General features: G+C 30.1%; 1 protein-coding gene across 1 annotated transcript in view; it reads left to right on the plus strand.

Moving 5' to 3' along the window:
* Positions 1–12,104, plus strand: part of STX1A_1 (Syntaxin-1A) — a gene marked incomplete at its 5' end in the record, with an annotated part of 32,643 nt that extends 20,539 nt beyond the window's left edge. The window contains one exon of the mRNA XM_051214694.1: positions 9,566–12,104. Within this exon, the coding sequence (XP_051073597.1) occupies positions 9,566–9,649 (84 nt within the window). The 3' untranslated portion in view covers positions 9,650–12,104. The remainder of the gene's footprint in view (positions 1–9,565) is intronic.
* Between the last annotated feature and the right edge of the window lie 4,342 nt (positions 12,105–16,446).

The raw sequence follows: 16,446 nt of genomic DNA on the forward strand, positions 1-16,446 counted from the left end.
TGTAGTGTTTGGAATTATTTGATTGATAAGTTGATATCACTGGTTAAGCGTAGCGTTCAACCTTTGTACTTAGCCTGGAGGGATCTTTTACTCTAAGGGAATGTGCGCAACAGCATCCTGAAGAGAAAAAATGCTGGAAAAAAGTGAGCTATAGACTCAGTACGGGCGTAACATGCATTTAATAGTGAAACCAATAGATCACAGTTGGTTATATCATAAGAATGAAACTAAGTCGATCTAACAATCGAAACAAGAGTTTGATAGAGTAACGTTCCGAATGCGTCCTATCTTTGCCTTTCTGGAGCGTAAACGCCAATGAAGTTTCACTGTATTTGACTTAGGGAAATGATGGAGGTATACGATAGATCACTCGAAATGATTTCGATTTATCTACAGCATGACCGCTATCAATAAGATGTGCCAAGATAGAACTGCGAAATGCTTTTTTTATCTGGCCCTTTATAAACCAAGCTGGTAGATGTTCATTCATTCGTTGGTTAAGTTGCCTGGTAGTACGCCCGATATAGCTATCTCCATAGGAGCAGCTGAATTTGTAAATGCACATTGAGTTGGCCATCATTTCCCAACGGCGTTCGTTCCCGCCTCCTACATATAGCTGAAGCCGTAGGAATTCGTACATACAACGTCAATTTATGTGTACAGAAGAAATTCGTAACCCGCCTATCCCTTCCGTAGCCAGTTATAACTTAACTAGCGATTTTTTTGTTAATTTTTATTATTATTTATTTACTTTATTGTATTTTTGTTATCATTAACCTTATTTTCACACCCATTATTTGTCCGTAATTTTCCGCCCCTTTCCGTTTGTACTCTTCACTATCTAATTATTTACACACTTCTTATTACGTAATGACTTTAATGTTTTGTGATGACTATTCCAAGTCTATTTACCCACGTTTGACCTCCTATTCCCAACGTCTAACTATTGATAAGACTTTTGTTATCGTATTTTATTATTCTTACTACTATCAGTATGCCTGTCTTCCTACTATCAACATGTATTTTTACCTATTATGTGTGGTGACTTGGATGGAGAATGCTGGTGAGTGGCCTATGCTCCTTCACGAGGAGTAACAGGCGTAAGTAAGTAATGTGTGGTGACTTATTTCATTGTGTTTATTGACCCAAATTGCCTTGATTGGTTTAACATTTTCGTATAAATATTCGTGTATATTAGAGTAAAGCCTGATGACGATCTAATTTAAAACAATTGTTCGCTTATATGTGTTGCTCTAATTTTCACATTGGGAATCTTTAAAACCCTAATTTACTATACGATCATCAAATTACATAAACTGCAGTTTGATGTTACTAATTTATTCATCAATTATCATAATTAATTATTTATGATAATTTTAACGGAATAAATATATTTTGACTTTTGTAATAATATTATCTGAGGTACGTTAGAATGAGATAATTTATTAATTTTATGTCCACTACTTAATTAATTGGTTTGTTGCTTGTCTATATTTAAGTGTCTAATTATTAAAATTACATCACAATATTTTCTCATTATTCAACAGCATTATTCAGTTGATTTCAATGGGATAGATAAAATGATATGTAGCACTAGATGGGTAATATTTGCAAGTTAATCAATAAGTTTACTGGTCAAGCATTTAATCAGTATTAACCAGGAAAGTGGCCTGAAAAGTTTTTAAACCTACCCCTGTAATTTCCTCTCTCCTATGATTCCTTCAATATATCCACTGGATTTGTTAAATAAATTCTCATCAATTTCCTTTAATTCTTATCTTAGCTTATCAACAAAATCCAACTCACCCTCCCAAGAAAGAAATCTTTTTCCTTAAAAAATAGCACAAATTGTTTGAAAAGGAAATACTGAACTTAAAGGTCATCAATTACCGATATTTCAGTGGAAAGAAAAATAGAAAATTACTGACGAACAGTTTAATTTAATATCACCCACTGTTCTATTATGTGTGTGACTCAAATATATTTACAGCTATTAGTATGTTAGGATTGTGGCTAGCAAAAAGTTGTAAATACTTGTATTGTTGAACTACTCCACTCAAGATGAACATAGTCAATAGAGACTGATCGACCATAATAACAACAGGAAAATTCAAACTCTTACATTTATTTGTAGTTGTTTTAGAAAAGGAATTAGCAGTGAATTAATTAATTAGAGATAACGAAGTCCATAATACGTATATATATAACATTAATTGAAGGTGTTTTGGAAGATTGGTTTAGTTTGTAGGCTATGTTCGTCACAGAACGGTCTCAGGTACGTTCAAAACTAGGAGGCATTGAATAGTTGTTTCATCCTAGTATTGGACCTGTCAATACTGCACTTCTACAACAGTGCTACAAATCGGACTCAGAACCTTTAGGTTTCACAATGGACTACCACAAAATGAAATCATTCGGTGGCGAATACAACCTATATTGTAAAATAAATTATTAACAGTTAATTTTGTTACTATTATCTCTAACTGGTGAATAGATTTTTTATAAAATGATAATATTAATAAGAGAGTTCAAATTTGACATTTATTTTCAAGTCCCCAGTTAGATTAAACAATGTTTCAGATCATTTATGTCGCATAATCAAAAGAAAGAGATAAAAAAGGAGAGAAAATCTTTGCAACATCATTTCACCCTTTCCCTTTAAAGTTTTTTCTCTGAGTTTTTAGTCTAGAGGAAATTTTCTTCCTTTTTCTCTGTTGATATATTTTCTTCCTGAATATATGAAAGATAATTGACTGATAGAAATATCAATGGTATAAGAACAAAAAAACAAATATTTCAGTACTTTTTTTTCATGTTTGAATTTTTCAATATTCATATATACAGTGAAATTTTTTTTCGACCTTTTTCATATTCGAAACTCCATGAAAGTCCATATTTGATTACGAGTGTTTTGTAGCATCCAGAATTTATTAACTGATATTTTCATTATCCAACCTAATGTCAAGTTATCAGTTGTAATCAATTAGTTGCACAGTTCAACAACATATATAATCCATAGATTTAGTATTCTATTTGAATTTGAAAGAGAAACCGAAAATATGTATATCATGTTATTAATCGTTGTATTCCCAAATAAGAATGCACTCAATATTCATGGTGTAAGCTGAAAAATCTCTATGCTAAATCAACAAAATATTTTAGATGTAAAATAAGTAAATTAATACCATCAAAAATGATTCTAAACGATTTTCTATCTTACACAGATGTCAGTGATACCCGCTATTTAATGTATTAATCTCTAATTAATTATGATAACATTTAGTTCAATCATCAGTAGTTATCGAATTTTAGTAAAACCATGTGGTTAATATTTTTAAGCTCAAAATCATGTTAGGTTTTGTTTTTGTTTGATATTTTAAGGAACTGAGAAAGGATTTCTGAACCTTGGTTCATTGTTGTATATGCCTTGTTAATGAGTGCCTAATATTAAGTAATAAAAGTTCAATAATTACTTTCGATTACTGTTAACCACTCACCACCATACATCAATATATAAATCACAGTTATCTATTTGTCTTCATCTGTGGTATTCAATTTACTGATAATTTTACTCTTCTAACTGAGGTTCATCTTTATCTACCTATCATTCGCAGAGCATTTCCACTTCCTAATTTTACTAAAATAATTTATCATTTAACATATTTCGATTATGGCTAGAGATGGGAATAAATGATGTGCTTTTCATCCTACTTATGAATAGGCATTTAACAATTCCTTTATTCATTTTTGTTAATGTTCACTCTGACACTTGAGCCCGTTATTGATTGTCTCAAACTTCAACGCGTTATCCACCAAGCTATTGCGTCTATACTCCAATCGACTTATTCAATGCGGACAATTTTTATTTTCAAGGTTTTGTATTACTTAGTTATTGATATTTAAGACTGAATTTTGACAAGTTATTTTTTAGCATATATGCATTTGGAGCAAATACTTTGATATTCTCTTTTTGTTACTAGCTTACGTATATTTGAGTTGTGACTAGCGGTGAAAACCAGGAGGCATGTTTTGTCATACAACAACAAAAAAAACAAGGTTGAGACATCGAATAATGATCCACTTCTGTCAAAAAAGACAGATCAAAATTTAATACTGAAGTTCAGCAACGAGATAATATTATCCTTTAAGAATTAACATATTCATCATTTTGAATCACGCAGTTCATTTAGTTTTATCCATATTTTATAAATCTCTTGTTATATCCGGACGAGAATAAATGAATAGTAACCGTTGGGAATTACTTATGGACTAATATTATACGAATACTCTTATTGTATGACTATTAAGCTACTATATTTTATGTATATTCATATTTCTTTTATTCTAAGCTTTTATTTGATCTATTGGTTACTGTCATATGATTTACTATTCTCGAGTTATTCTCAATCTATTGGTCACAGTCTCTCACAATCACAATCACTTTTGACTTGATCTCGTACAAATGTTATTTCCCACTTTACAGTGGGATTTGTTTGTTTATAAACCCAGTATGTTTGAAATATATGATTCGTATTGTGGAGGCTGAGATTGACGTTCTGGACTTAACAGGTAGGGAGGGCTAGGTGGAAAAAGGACCATTCAGAAATCTAGGCTGCCCGTACTAGTGTATGCGTCATTAATTTGGTCGTTTAAGTCAGGGTATTTAAAATGGCAGTTGTATTCCGTGATAATCGTATAACTAAGGACATAACATTTCCACCTAATTCTTCGTTCACATTTTTGATTTTCAGGGCGTCCATTTAATTATTAAAGAAAAATTAACAGTTGTTTACTACTTTCTTTGATATTTTTAATCTCTTTTGTCACTGGTATTTTTGTAACTAATTTCATGAAACATGTTTTTACATTACTTTTAGCTATATTCTACAAAAAACGACTTGTATACATTGAAACCTCAGAAAAGAGATTTACGTTTCCGAAATCTTTTAGAATCTTTCCTTTTTAATTCTAATTTCTTTGCTTCGAAATTTCAATCTAGGATTGTTTTATCTTCTAACAAATTAGAAACACTTAGATTATGATGAAAATATCGAATATTCAAAAATGTTCTGGAGTCAAACCAAAAACCGAATACTTTGATTTGACTAGCCACCATATCAAAGTTTGACTCATAGTCAAATATAGAAATCTTTATTTGGTTACTGAATTACATTGGTCTGATTAAATCATGTAGAAAACATACATTGAAGTTGTTCTCTTTGTTTACCAACTTATCTGTTCATTCTAAACTAGTTATTGAGCGTTATCATATTCCTGGTATATTAATGAATTATAAACAACATACTCTGAACTTTACTGAATTTTTGAAACTAAGGGATGATATCTGTAAGATAATCGAACCAAAATATCATATTAAAGTATAATTCAACTAAACGATACTTCTTTTTATTCTTTGCTCAAAGTCATTAAAAATTTTGTCTTTTTTTCGTTTGGCTTCTACTTTTTTATTCAAATTTCTTATTACTTCCTCTTAGATGTTTTAATAAATTTACTGTAGTCTTTGCTCAATATTAAGATGAAAGTAAATTTTTACAGTAGGATGTAGTAGACACGCATCAAATCAATATTTCCTGGTTATCTAAAAACAAAATAATAAAGTATGTTAGAAATAACAGGTGTAAACATTAAAGGAATTTGAATACTAAGAATACTATTTCCCTTTAACAGTTTTCTCATAGTTTTCAATTAGAAATGTGAATTAAGTAAATGACTGTAGAGACACGGTATTTAACATACATCGTGTTTTTAGAAAACAGTTTTTATCATGGTTATTTAAATTCAATTACTTTATGTGATTGTAATTTATTTGTCCATTTAATGCTCATGTTTGTTCTTGAGATTTTATGTAATTCACTTGAAGTTGTGTTAAGTATGTACTGATGAACGATACGATATTGATATGTTTGGTTGTGTAAATCAGGCTAGTATTTTATAATATTCAATAGTATGAACTAATGAAGCATACGTTGATAGTTGATTTGATATGTAAATAAATTTTTCGTACATTTTTAGAAACTAATTAATAATAGTTACTTTAATTCTAACCGTGGTTAACCTGAAGGTACTTGATTCTATCTTAGCTTCATTGATATCAGTGATGATAAACGAAATTGTTTGTTTTGTCAGTTTAGTGTTAGTGATAAATTTCCATTGTTATTTATTGACTTTTTACGAACATAAAATATTAGATTTTTACGACAAAATCTTTACGCTGATTTATGCAATGTATAGCTTAAAGTTCAATGTCAAGTAATTTTTAAACGACGAATAGCTGTTATTTATGTTCATTTGTAAATGTTTACTCTCGATCTTGCTCCCGCAACATCTTTGTTGATCACCAAATACATATGTGATGTACGAATGTTACGGTAGTCATCTCACGTTTCTCCAGACGAGAAGGTAAACATAAGAACCATCATGATGGTGCTTCTTGAGTTTCTTAGTAATTTGACTCGTGATTGGTTGCAAACACTTGATGGATTTGAGTGAGTATAGGTAGTTAACAGACACGATTAGTGAATTGGAAGAAATCTGAAACAAGAAAGTTTATGGTGAATACTGCATGTTTATAAAACGTTTTTGCCCAGGAGTTTAAGCAAACCGCTGTATAGGTTAACAAGAATATTTTTGTAACATTCTTTGGTAAATTAAATAGTGTTTACTGGAAAAGTTGATAAGATATTCCTTTTCACCGGGATCATAAAACAAATCCCTGTATACAATGTAAAAGTTATCCAGTACTCTCTATTTTTCATTCAGGTAATTGATTGATATTTCCTTGTCTCCAGAAGAGAGAAAATTATTTTCCATGTGCTTGTCCTCGTAAATATTTAAAAAAAAACTATTTGTGAAATGTTAATAACTAAGCTAAACTAAAGCACGACATATTCGTTCATAATTCATATCCAATTATAAGTTGATCTCATATCAATAAATTATGATGATCTATTGTTCATAGACTAATCAGAATATTTTCTCTCAGCATTTTATATTACTTAACCACACCAATTTTTTGTTTTGATAATGATAAAAATAACTAGAATAATATTTTAAACTTCCTTACAAATTATACTATTACTAACATTTGAATAATTAGTAGTACACTAGAAATTGTTAATATTGAATACTGTGAATGGATTGCGTAATAATCCAGTGTGAATCAATTTTATTCAAAAATAGTGATTTTTTTGATCAAAGATGAAACTGAAGACGAAGCAATGTTTTTTCTTAAAAAAAATAATGCTAAGTTTTGTTCGATTTCAGCCAAATGAAGAACGTTTTCATTCACTCTTCTGAAACAACGTAATGATAAGTTCATCCAAGTTGGACATCTAGTATGACTTCATATGTTGAGAAGAAATTACTCCCACTCGTACAAAACATACTGGTCGAGGAAAGATACGATACGCCATCACTTATTGTTACTTTCTTTATCTGTCTACCAACTACTATGCAGAAGATAACTTGCCTTAATCTGAATTAAGATCTTGTCGTGATAGGCTGACTGACTTAACATTGAGACTAGAAACGTGTGAGTTCGAAGTGAGACTAACTGCTTGAAGTAGAAAGACGAGAACTATTCTATCACCTGATTGGCTGACAAGCTCACGAGAGAAAGAAGACGAATTAACTGGAACACCATCCGATCTATTCCCGAAACACGGTTTACACTCCGATCAGGTTCCCGATTCAGACTAATGTGAAAAGATACATGAATAAATGGATGACTAACAAGATCACAATGCACAACAATTAGGTAAATACAATTACGTCCAAAACTGGGGATTAGTGTAGAAAATAGAGTACAAATATTATGTTTAAATGACAATAGCTTTGGAACAGAAACGGCTGTGGCAGTGAATCCTACATCAAACGAAAGCCTATGGTTTACAGAAAAAACTGGAGACAAAAATAAGTGTTGCTGTTTTAAAAGCTTTGAATTAAATTATATAACGTCCCCAAAAATAGCCTCCGTAGTTTGTCATAGCTTCTTGTTTCTCTTTTCACATCACTTATATTATTCCGTATAGATAATTACCGATACAAATTGGAATGAGAAAATGAGGTTCTGGGTCGAGGAAATACAAAACATAACATATAGTCTCTAGATGCAATAGATTCATATCAATCTAAATCAACAAGCACATTGATACGGACTCAGTTTAACAATTCATACAGAAAACGTTGACTAACCACATCTTTAGAGGTTCTTCGGACAAAGTGGTCAACACAACCACAACGACACCCGAATACAAAATACTTGTTAAGACATCCAGTAAGAAATATTGTATGTCGAACGGACTGATTTAACGTTTGTAGCATTTTCAAATGACTCACTTCCTGTTAGAATGGGTTCAAATCGTATTGTTTAGTAGGATAGTAAAAAATCGGTCAAATCACTCAATTAAAAGAGCACAACAATACCAAAACGTCCTATGCATCACCATATAGTAGTGGGAAATCAACGAATCAGAATGATAACAAATGATAATCATATGTATAAAACACGGTTTCAAATTATTTGTTTCACATTTGAGTCAGTATATTGACGGATTTATTAGCTTTAAGAAAAAATTATTTTTGGGTTTAGGAAATCGGCAAATAATCACATCAGAAAATAGAGGATTTTCGTCATAATCTTACATTTTATCGGTTTTGAATTGTTTTGTCTTCATAAATAATATGTACATGTATTTTAAAGTTCTTATAGTACTTATAAGTACGTAAGGAGTGGAAATCGGTTTAATTTTTTATGAATTTACGTCAGTGGTTTTATGAACTATCTGATAGAATAAAAATATTGAATTAATTTTTATTGCTCATAAAACTTGTATCCTAACGCTAATGTTTGATGGATAACACGTTTCGAAGAGGGTAAATTCATAGCTGCTGTAAATGGTTTACTAATTTGTCTGTCACAGAGATATTTTTCACACAGGATTATTCAACTTTTCATTTCTGAAATGGAAGTCTATCTAGTAACAAGAAAGTTTTCTGAGTTTAACCTAAAATAATATTTGATCATTTTAAAAATACTAAGTAGTATACACTTTCTGTACCCGAATAGTCCACATTTCTGTACGTTATCGACATAATATAACGTGATCAGTTTTAAAAATTCCTCCTTTTATCATTCTGTATCATACATTTAACCATATCAAGTAACAAGTAGTTGTCCGCCAATTATATTAGAAAATAGTTGCGCAGTATCACAGTGTTTAAGGCTAATCACGTAAACCATTGGTTATCTGATCAGGGGTTTAAAGGTTAAAGGTTCTGGATTTGATCCTCGCTTGAGTTACGGGTGCATTCTGCTGAATTCTGCAGTAAAATAATACTTTTCGATGACTTTTTAACTAAAACCAGCCCGTGATATATAACAAATTCAACATTTAGTATGAACTGCTTTTGGTAATCAAATGATGTATTCATGTATTTGTATAATTTCACTTCATTATTCATTCAGAATTCATTTTCGAAGGTTTATAAAATATCAAGTCATTAACAGGTATTTATAATATTTTTGTCCTCTTCCTTTTTATAGAAAATGATTATTATTGGTATTTGCGTGGCGATCCTCATTTGTATTATTGTTGGAACAATTGTCGGTATGGTGCCAGGAATATGAAAAGTCACCTGAAAAAAAATTATTTATTATTATCATTTATTACTAATGATTATGATTTTATTTCAAATTTATTCAATCGGTTGATAACTTATTCACAGTTCAGATTAATTTTGAACAGTGAATTCTTCTTCAATCAATATGTATGTGTTTTTCTCCTTGCAGTTATATGTAGTTGTGTATTTGTGTGTACGGTGGCATGCAAAGAATTAAACTAGGTATTTCATTTTCCTCTTACTGTACTCTGTTTTTTTTTCTCACTCATTCTCTTGTTTATATAAACGCATAAATCTTTAGTACATTGTACAACATACAGTTGTACCAATATCATTCAACCCTATACAATTATTGGCGTTTTCTCTCTCCCTTGTTAAACATTAATATCGTTTATTCAATCGTCGATACTTATGTATTTTCTTTTTTTTCTAAATGGCGAAGGATAAAATTGAGGTTTTTCTAAGAACAAAATACGTATTACAACTGCAGTTGTAATTAAATTTTCGCTTTCTTATTTCGCTTTGCCAATCTTACTATAATTTTTGTTGTGAGTGTTGATATCATTTGTGCCATGCATTGATTTTTGTTCAAACAAAATAGCACTACTGTTTTTCGGTTAATCAGTAAATTATCTTGTTTTCTTGGGCTTTCCTTTTCCTCTATCCGGCAGTTGTGAAACTATTAAGTAAAGCAATTTTTGTATTATTCATTCTTAATTTTATTATCATTGTAACAAACGGTTTGTGTTAAAAATAAGTTTTATTTAATACTATAACACCAGACTGGATATCAGAAACAAATTGGTCAAGTCCTTTTGTTATGAGATCCAAATATACATTATAATATACGTTCGTTTGGAAGTATGGCAATTTTTTGTTTTATTTTGAAACTCATTAAAAGAAATAATCAATGAGTAATAAATTGCCAAATGACGTTCAATGAAGAATGTTTTATATTCAATCAATAAGTTTGCTCATTTAGTCAATCACACATAAACACAAGTGTTTTTTTTTCGCTTCCTTCCAGTTTGTAATTATTTATCTTCTTTTCTGGGTGGTTAGATAAAGAAGTGAACGCGTTTTCCTCATTGTTTATTTACTCATGTTGTGTGTATTCATGTGTGTAGCTATACTTCCTCTTGTCTGTCCCTAATACGTCGTTCATGTGTTTCATTCCATTTTATTGTAGACCTCAAAATAATTGTGCGAGTGGCTGTGTATACAGAAATATTACAAAAAGTTTTTGTAAAAAACCAAAGCTAGAATACAGTAATATAATCATCTAAATAGCATTTACTTTTCTCCCTATTTGTTCCCACAGAATCCTCTCACACTTCCAGTTACCATGTGAACTAGTTTATTTACTCAAAATATTCTATCCTTTATCCGTATTAGGTTATTTATTTACTTCTGTCCTATTCTTATCTATAAGTCTGTGTGTGTTTAGTGTTGGTTAACATATATATCCACTAAAAATTTACTTAATTATAAATTTTCAGTATGTAATAGGGTCTCCTTATTTGATTTAATTCAGTTTATTTACATATTACCTGACTGGTTAGTCTAATCGTCAAACATTCAACACTTCTTTAGTTTATAATTAGGCACAAACGCTCATTCATACACATACAAATACACATACTTAAGCATACATAAATGCAACTTTCTTCACAAGATGTTTATAACAGAAATATCCGTTATTTATGATACTTCTCTTCAATTAAAAATATTTCTAGTATTAACAATAGTCATATGGAATTATATATTCAAGAAAAAAGGAGTTATTCACAATCGAAAAAATAAAACTATATATATATATATATATATATATATATATATATATATATATATATATATATATATATACGATTGCTCAGTTCACATGCAAGCATTTAATACTATTCATACACTTTTACTCTTCTTCCTCTCATTCTCCGTGTATTTACCTTTTACTTATTAAAATGACAACAACAAAAAAACTTATCTATTTTGTTCCTTCTATTAAATTGATTAAATGTCCTATGTTTCCCTCTTGTTATCCATAAACCTTTTATTCGTTTGTTGATTATTCTTCCTTCAAAATAAACATTTGTTCACTGAATCAAAAAATAGATTGATAGCTATTGATTTCAGAGACAACTTAATTGACTTTGCTAAAACATGTATTTGAGTTATGTAGTAAGTTGAAAGTTATTTGGTTGATTTTTCTATCTGTCAATCCTTTCTTTATTTTTCCTCTTTTTTTTACAAAAAATTTGTTTTCACCTCTATATATTGTGACTTGTTTAGTTATTTATACGAATTTACAGGCTAATTCCTTTTGTTTATCAGAAGCTTTTGTAAATTACCATTATTATTATTATTATTATTATTATTGTGGTGATTATTATTAATATCGGTTATTATTATTACTATTATTATCACTAATGTTATTATTATTCAAAAAATTTGCCTAAAGATTATGTTATACTTTTCATTTAACTCTCTATTAAACAATATGACATAGGTTGAAATGTGATACATCATTGCCGAGATATTCTATAATTATCGTGCTGCCTCATGATTTAGAAATGAATAGAAGATTACAAAAATGTAAAATATGCAATCAGTAGATTAAACATGCTAATATTTAGTATTAATTAGTATCGATGTAACTAGTGTTAGTCGTTTTAGTAGTAGGGTTATTTATTTTATATACTGCCCTTGGATGCATCAGTTGCGAGAAAAAAAGACCAGGTGAATTTATGGTCTCATCTAATTGCTGAATACTTGTTTATCGTCTAAAGTGTAATTGTAATGTAGCTGTCTCAATGGTAGTAATTGAATTACACTCTGTTCAAATTATTCTTAAGCAGAGGAAATGACTTTTTGTTCTCACAAATATCATATATGACATTTTAAACTTTTGAAATATGAATCATTCGAAAATTATAGTACAACATAATTTTTAATATGATGAGATGCATGAAAAATATGCTACTGAACATTAACACCATCCACTAACCGTTGTTTTAATGTAAACTTCACCGCAGTTCAAAGGAGAAAATCTGTTATTTTTACATGGAAAATGTTAATCAGAAAACTAAAGACAGAAATTAAGTACCATGTCAGACTTAAAACTCTCATTATCTTAATAGTATTCAGATGAATTATCATAATTTCAGCTAGGTGATCACTATAATTCTACACTTATACATGTAAGATAAACGTAGTATGAAAGACTGTTCAATATTAGAAATGAAAGGTCAGCAGTGCTATAGGCACAATTCCAACACATTTAAATATAAATTAAAGGTAACCCAACACGTTAATAGCTACGGTGTAAATTTTGAAAATGCACCAGTTGCCTAACGTTTTCAGTCTTTAGCAAGTCCTACATCGTCCACTCTGCTAAACCCGTTTACTATCTCTGCTACTGTATTGTTTCATCTAATCGTTGGGTTATAGAATTTCTTACATTTCTTAACTCTTTAACTCAGCCAAAGTTATGTGACGACATAATTACGATGAAAATAGCATGTTACAATTTATAAGTAGGTACGTGACAGTAACGTTTTTGATGCATGGCTAAGTAACCGACTTTTGGTTGATTGTCTGTTAGAAGGTAAAATATATAGCAATAATTGAACCAAAATTGGGTTCATAATTTAGACTTCGTGGAAATATCCTAAAACTACTGTTTGATAAGGAAATCTTGAAACACAAAAATTGATGAATTATACAATAATTATCTAAATTACAGACTTTTCTACCTATGAATAAGGTTATCTGAAACTTCACATCATCGACAAATGCATAGATTAATCGTTCCTCTATTTTATGCAAGCATATGTATTAAGGAACATTTTTTGTAGTCCGCATACCTTCTAATAACTGGACTCAATAATGAAAATATGATCACATGGTTACCCTTTCGCGACTAACTCTCAAAGAACATTTCACGTTTTGTAAACTGGCGTTTTAAAAATCTAAATTTAAAATTTTTACGATGATGAAGCAAAAATATCTGTTTGATTAGTTGATTTAATCTAATAAAAACTAGAAAACTTATATTCACATTCAAATTCTGCCTTAGCCCTGAAAAATCAATAAGAAGCGTCCATCTTGCATGCTTTAGTTTGTATATGTGTTCATCAATAAATCTACGTCCATCTTGTTGATTGAAACTATTTTACTACTATGGCAATAAGTGGGAGTTTATAAAAATCTAAGCTTTTGATTGAAAACATTTAAATTATGATAGGCGAATTGAGAAGAAAACATTTCATGTTCTCGTTGTATATTTTCATTATCAATCACTGTATGTGAACACTTACAGGTTTTTTTTGCCGAAATATTCGATATAATGCTAGGAAAAGGCAAGTATTTCTGCCACACAAAATTAATAGGATCTCTCATCAATAAATAATTGGCCTAATATTTTAACTATCTCTAGTTAGAATCTGCCGAAAATAATTGGATTGTATGATATAACTGTTTATCACTGAGTACAAAACTAAAATTTTCTACAAAGTTTATTTGTGGAGACAAACAGTCAAAATTTCTTTCGCTTACAATGTCTAAACACAAATTTTATAATGAATAATGATCAAAAAATAATGTTCACTTAGTTTTTGTAGCTTAGTTCATTAACGTCTATCCTGATACACTTTCATGGTAACTTACTCAGGTCATTAAAATATTGCGTACCCTGGCTGCCATTTACACGATAAAAACTTTCGTATAGTTGAATTACACTGAAGTTACATAATTCCGTATCTTTTATTAAATTAAATTAATTAATAATGTCGAATAACAATATTAAATATATTAAATAATTAACTACTCTAAAGAGGGTTTACAATATGAATTGATAGCAGTTAGAGAACTGTTGAAATTCAAAGATTGCTGTTTCGCCGTATTTCAAGTCTTATTCTGTACCTGAACTAGAGTCGTTAGGTATATAGGACAGTACATTATAACAACGAATCTCAAATTTCTTAATCAGTTTCCGCTTATCAATCAATTCCATAAACACGTTAGTAAGAAATATATGATAAGTTGATGACAAATAAGTATTTAGTTTTTCCTTCACATTAAAGGTTATTTAGAACATTTCAAATAATTTCCAACATATAAAAGGTACAACTAATTTTTCATTCTTTCCCAGAATTATACCCAGATTGAAAGGTGAACCAACACGATTGATTCATTCATCGCGTATTTTACAATTTAGCGTTTCTTGTAAATCAAGATATATCAATCAATGTACTAGAGATATATTGTTTTTTTAACCATGAGAACCCTCCAGTGTGGTTGGGCAAAAGTACGGATAAGATTGCAGATAACTCGCTCTTAGCCCATCTAGTTAAACTAGGCCAATATGAATCATTCGTCTTCAGAGGTCTATCGTCTCAGTTGTAATCTTTCAAAGTGATCAGGTTCAGAGTCCTTGAGATTACGAAACTATTAAACATAAGGTTGTGACTATATTTTGAAGACAACAATAAATAATTTTAAAAACGACCTTGTGGAATTTCACATTATATTGATTAATGAAAATGCAGTTGATATAAATGAATGATTTATTGATGTAAACAGGTAAAAAAATCCAGAAGATTAGGCTACTTTTTTAGTTTGTGAACTGTAAGGGCAAACCAAACAAAATTGAGGTGACCCTAATGTTGAGGATCAAATATTGAACTAATATAATGATTATTGACGGTATTACTAATCATACCAAAAAACCATAATGGACCACTTATCAGAGGTTAATGTTTTGAGGAGGATGCTTATCTTAGATTGTGGACTAGAAAGGGTTGTGAAGGAGTGCAAAGAGATAAGTGGAGAAGTATAATTTCGTTATAATGTATATTAGCTTAAGAAATCAGTCAGAACAGATTAGATTTTTATCTTCGAAGGTTAACGCAAGAAAAATATTGCTGCTTGTAGTATACTGGGTCTGTCTGATCCATCTTCAATAAAACGATTTCAGTATTACGGAATTTTACTATTCGTTGTAATAATATACATCTAAAACGTGGGAGCCATAAGAAATCGTCTAATAAATTATTTACACTAAAAAGGCTCGCAAAAGACGCTTGAGAGCCATAAAGTTTAGTCTATTCATAGTATGTCTTCGGAGTTTGGGATAGGACAGCCAGTAGACAGATTGAAAACATACAGTTATCATGTAAAATCATCACATAATAATTTCCTTCATTCCGTTATTGATACATATTATAAGTCTTGTGGATTGAACGTTACATGTCATATCTAGTCGTCGCTGATTGTTGTGTCGGGAACGCTTATCACTTGTACTCGAAACAAGGGACCTCTGCAATTCCCACGATGCGAAAGTAAGAACACAAAGACTGGTATAATTGATGATTTATTAACCCCCAAATCACGACAACAACCCCAGTTGAAAATACACTCTTTTATACATTGATTGTACATATACTTTGATTAATAATTAGGATGAAATCATATATATATATATATATCGTATGTTATACAGAATAAAATATCATACCAGAAAACAAAACAAATGCTGCATTGAGTAATCATTACATTGAATCAAAACAGAAGTAATTTTGAACAAAACCCATAATGAGTAAATCAATCGAATTTTGACTTTTCTCACCATATCAACATATACACCTGCTTCCTGATTAATCGAAAGTTTTCCTCCATACGGTTAAACAAAATAGTACTCTCAACATTTGATTTCATTTTCAAATAAAATTCCCATCAACGCCAGGCGTTTTTCGTAAACTAGATTCCTTATCTTATCATTTACACTGTGTGACTGAACAATAAATA

This window comes from Schistosoma haematobium, chromosome 1 (assembly GCF_000699445.3).
Source record: "Schistosoma haematobium chromosome 1, whole genome shotgun sequence".
NCBI lineage: Eukaryota > Metazoa > Platyhelminthes > Trematoda > Strigeidida > Schistosomatidae > Schistosoma > Schistosoma haematobium.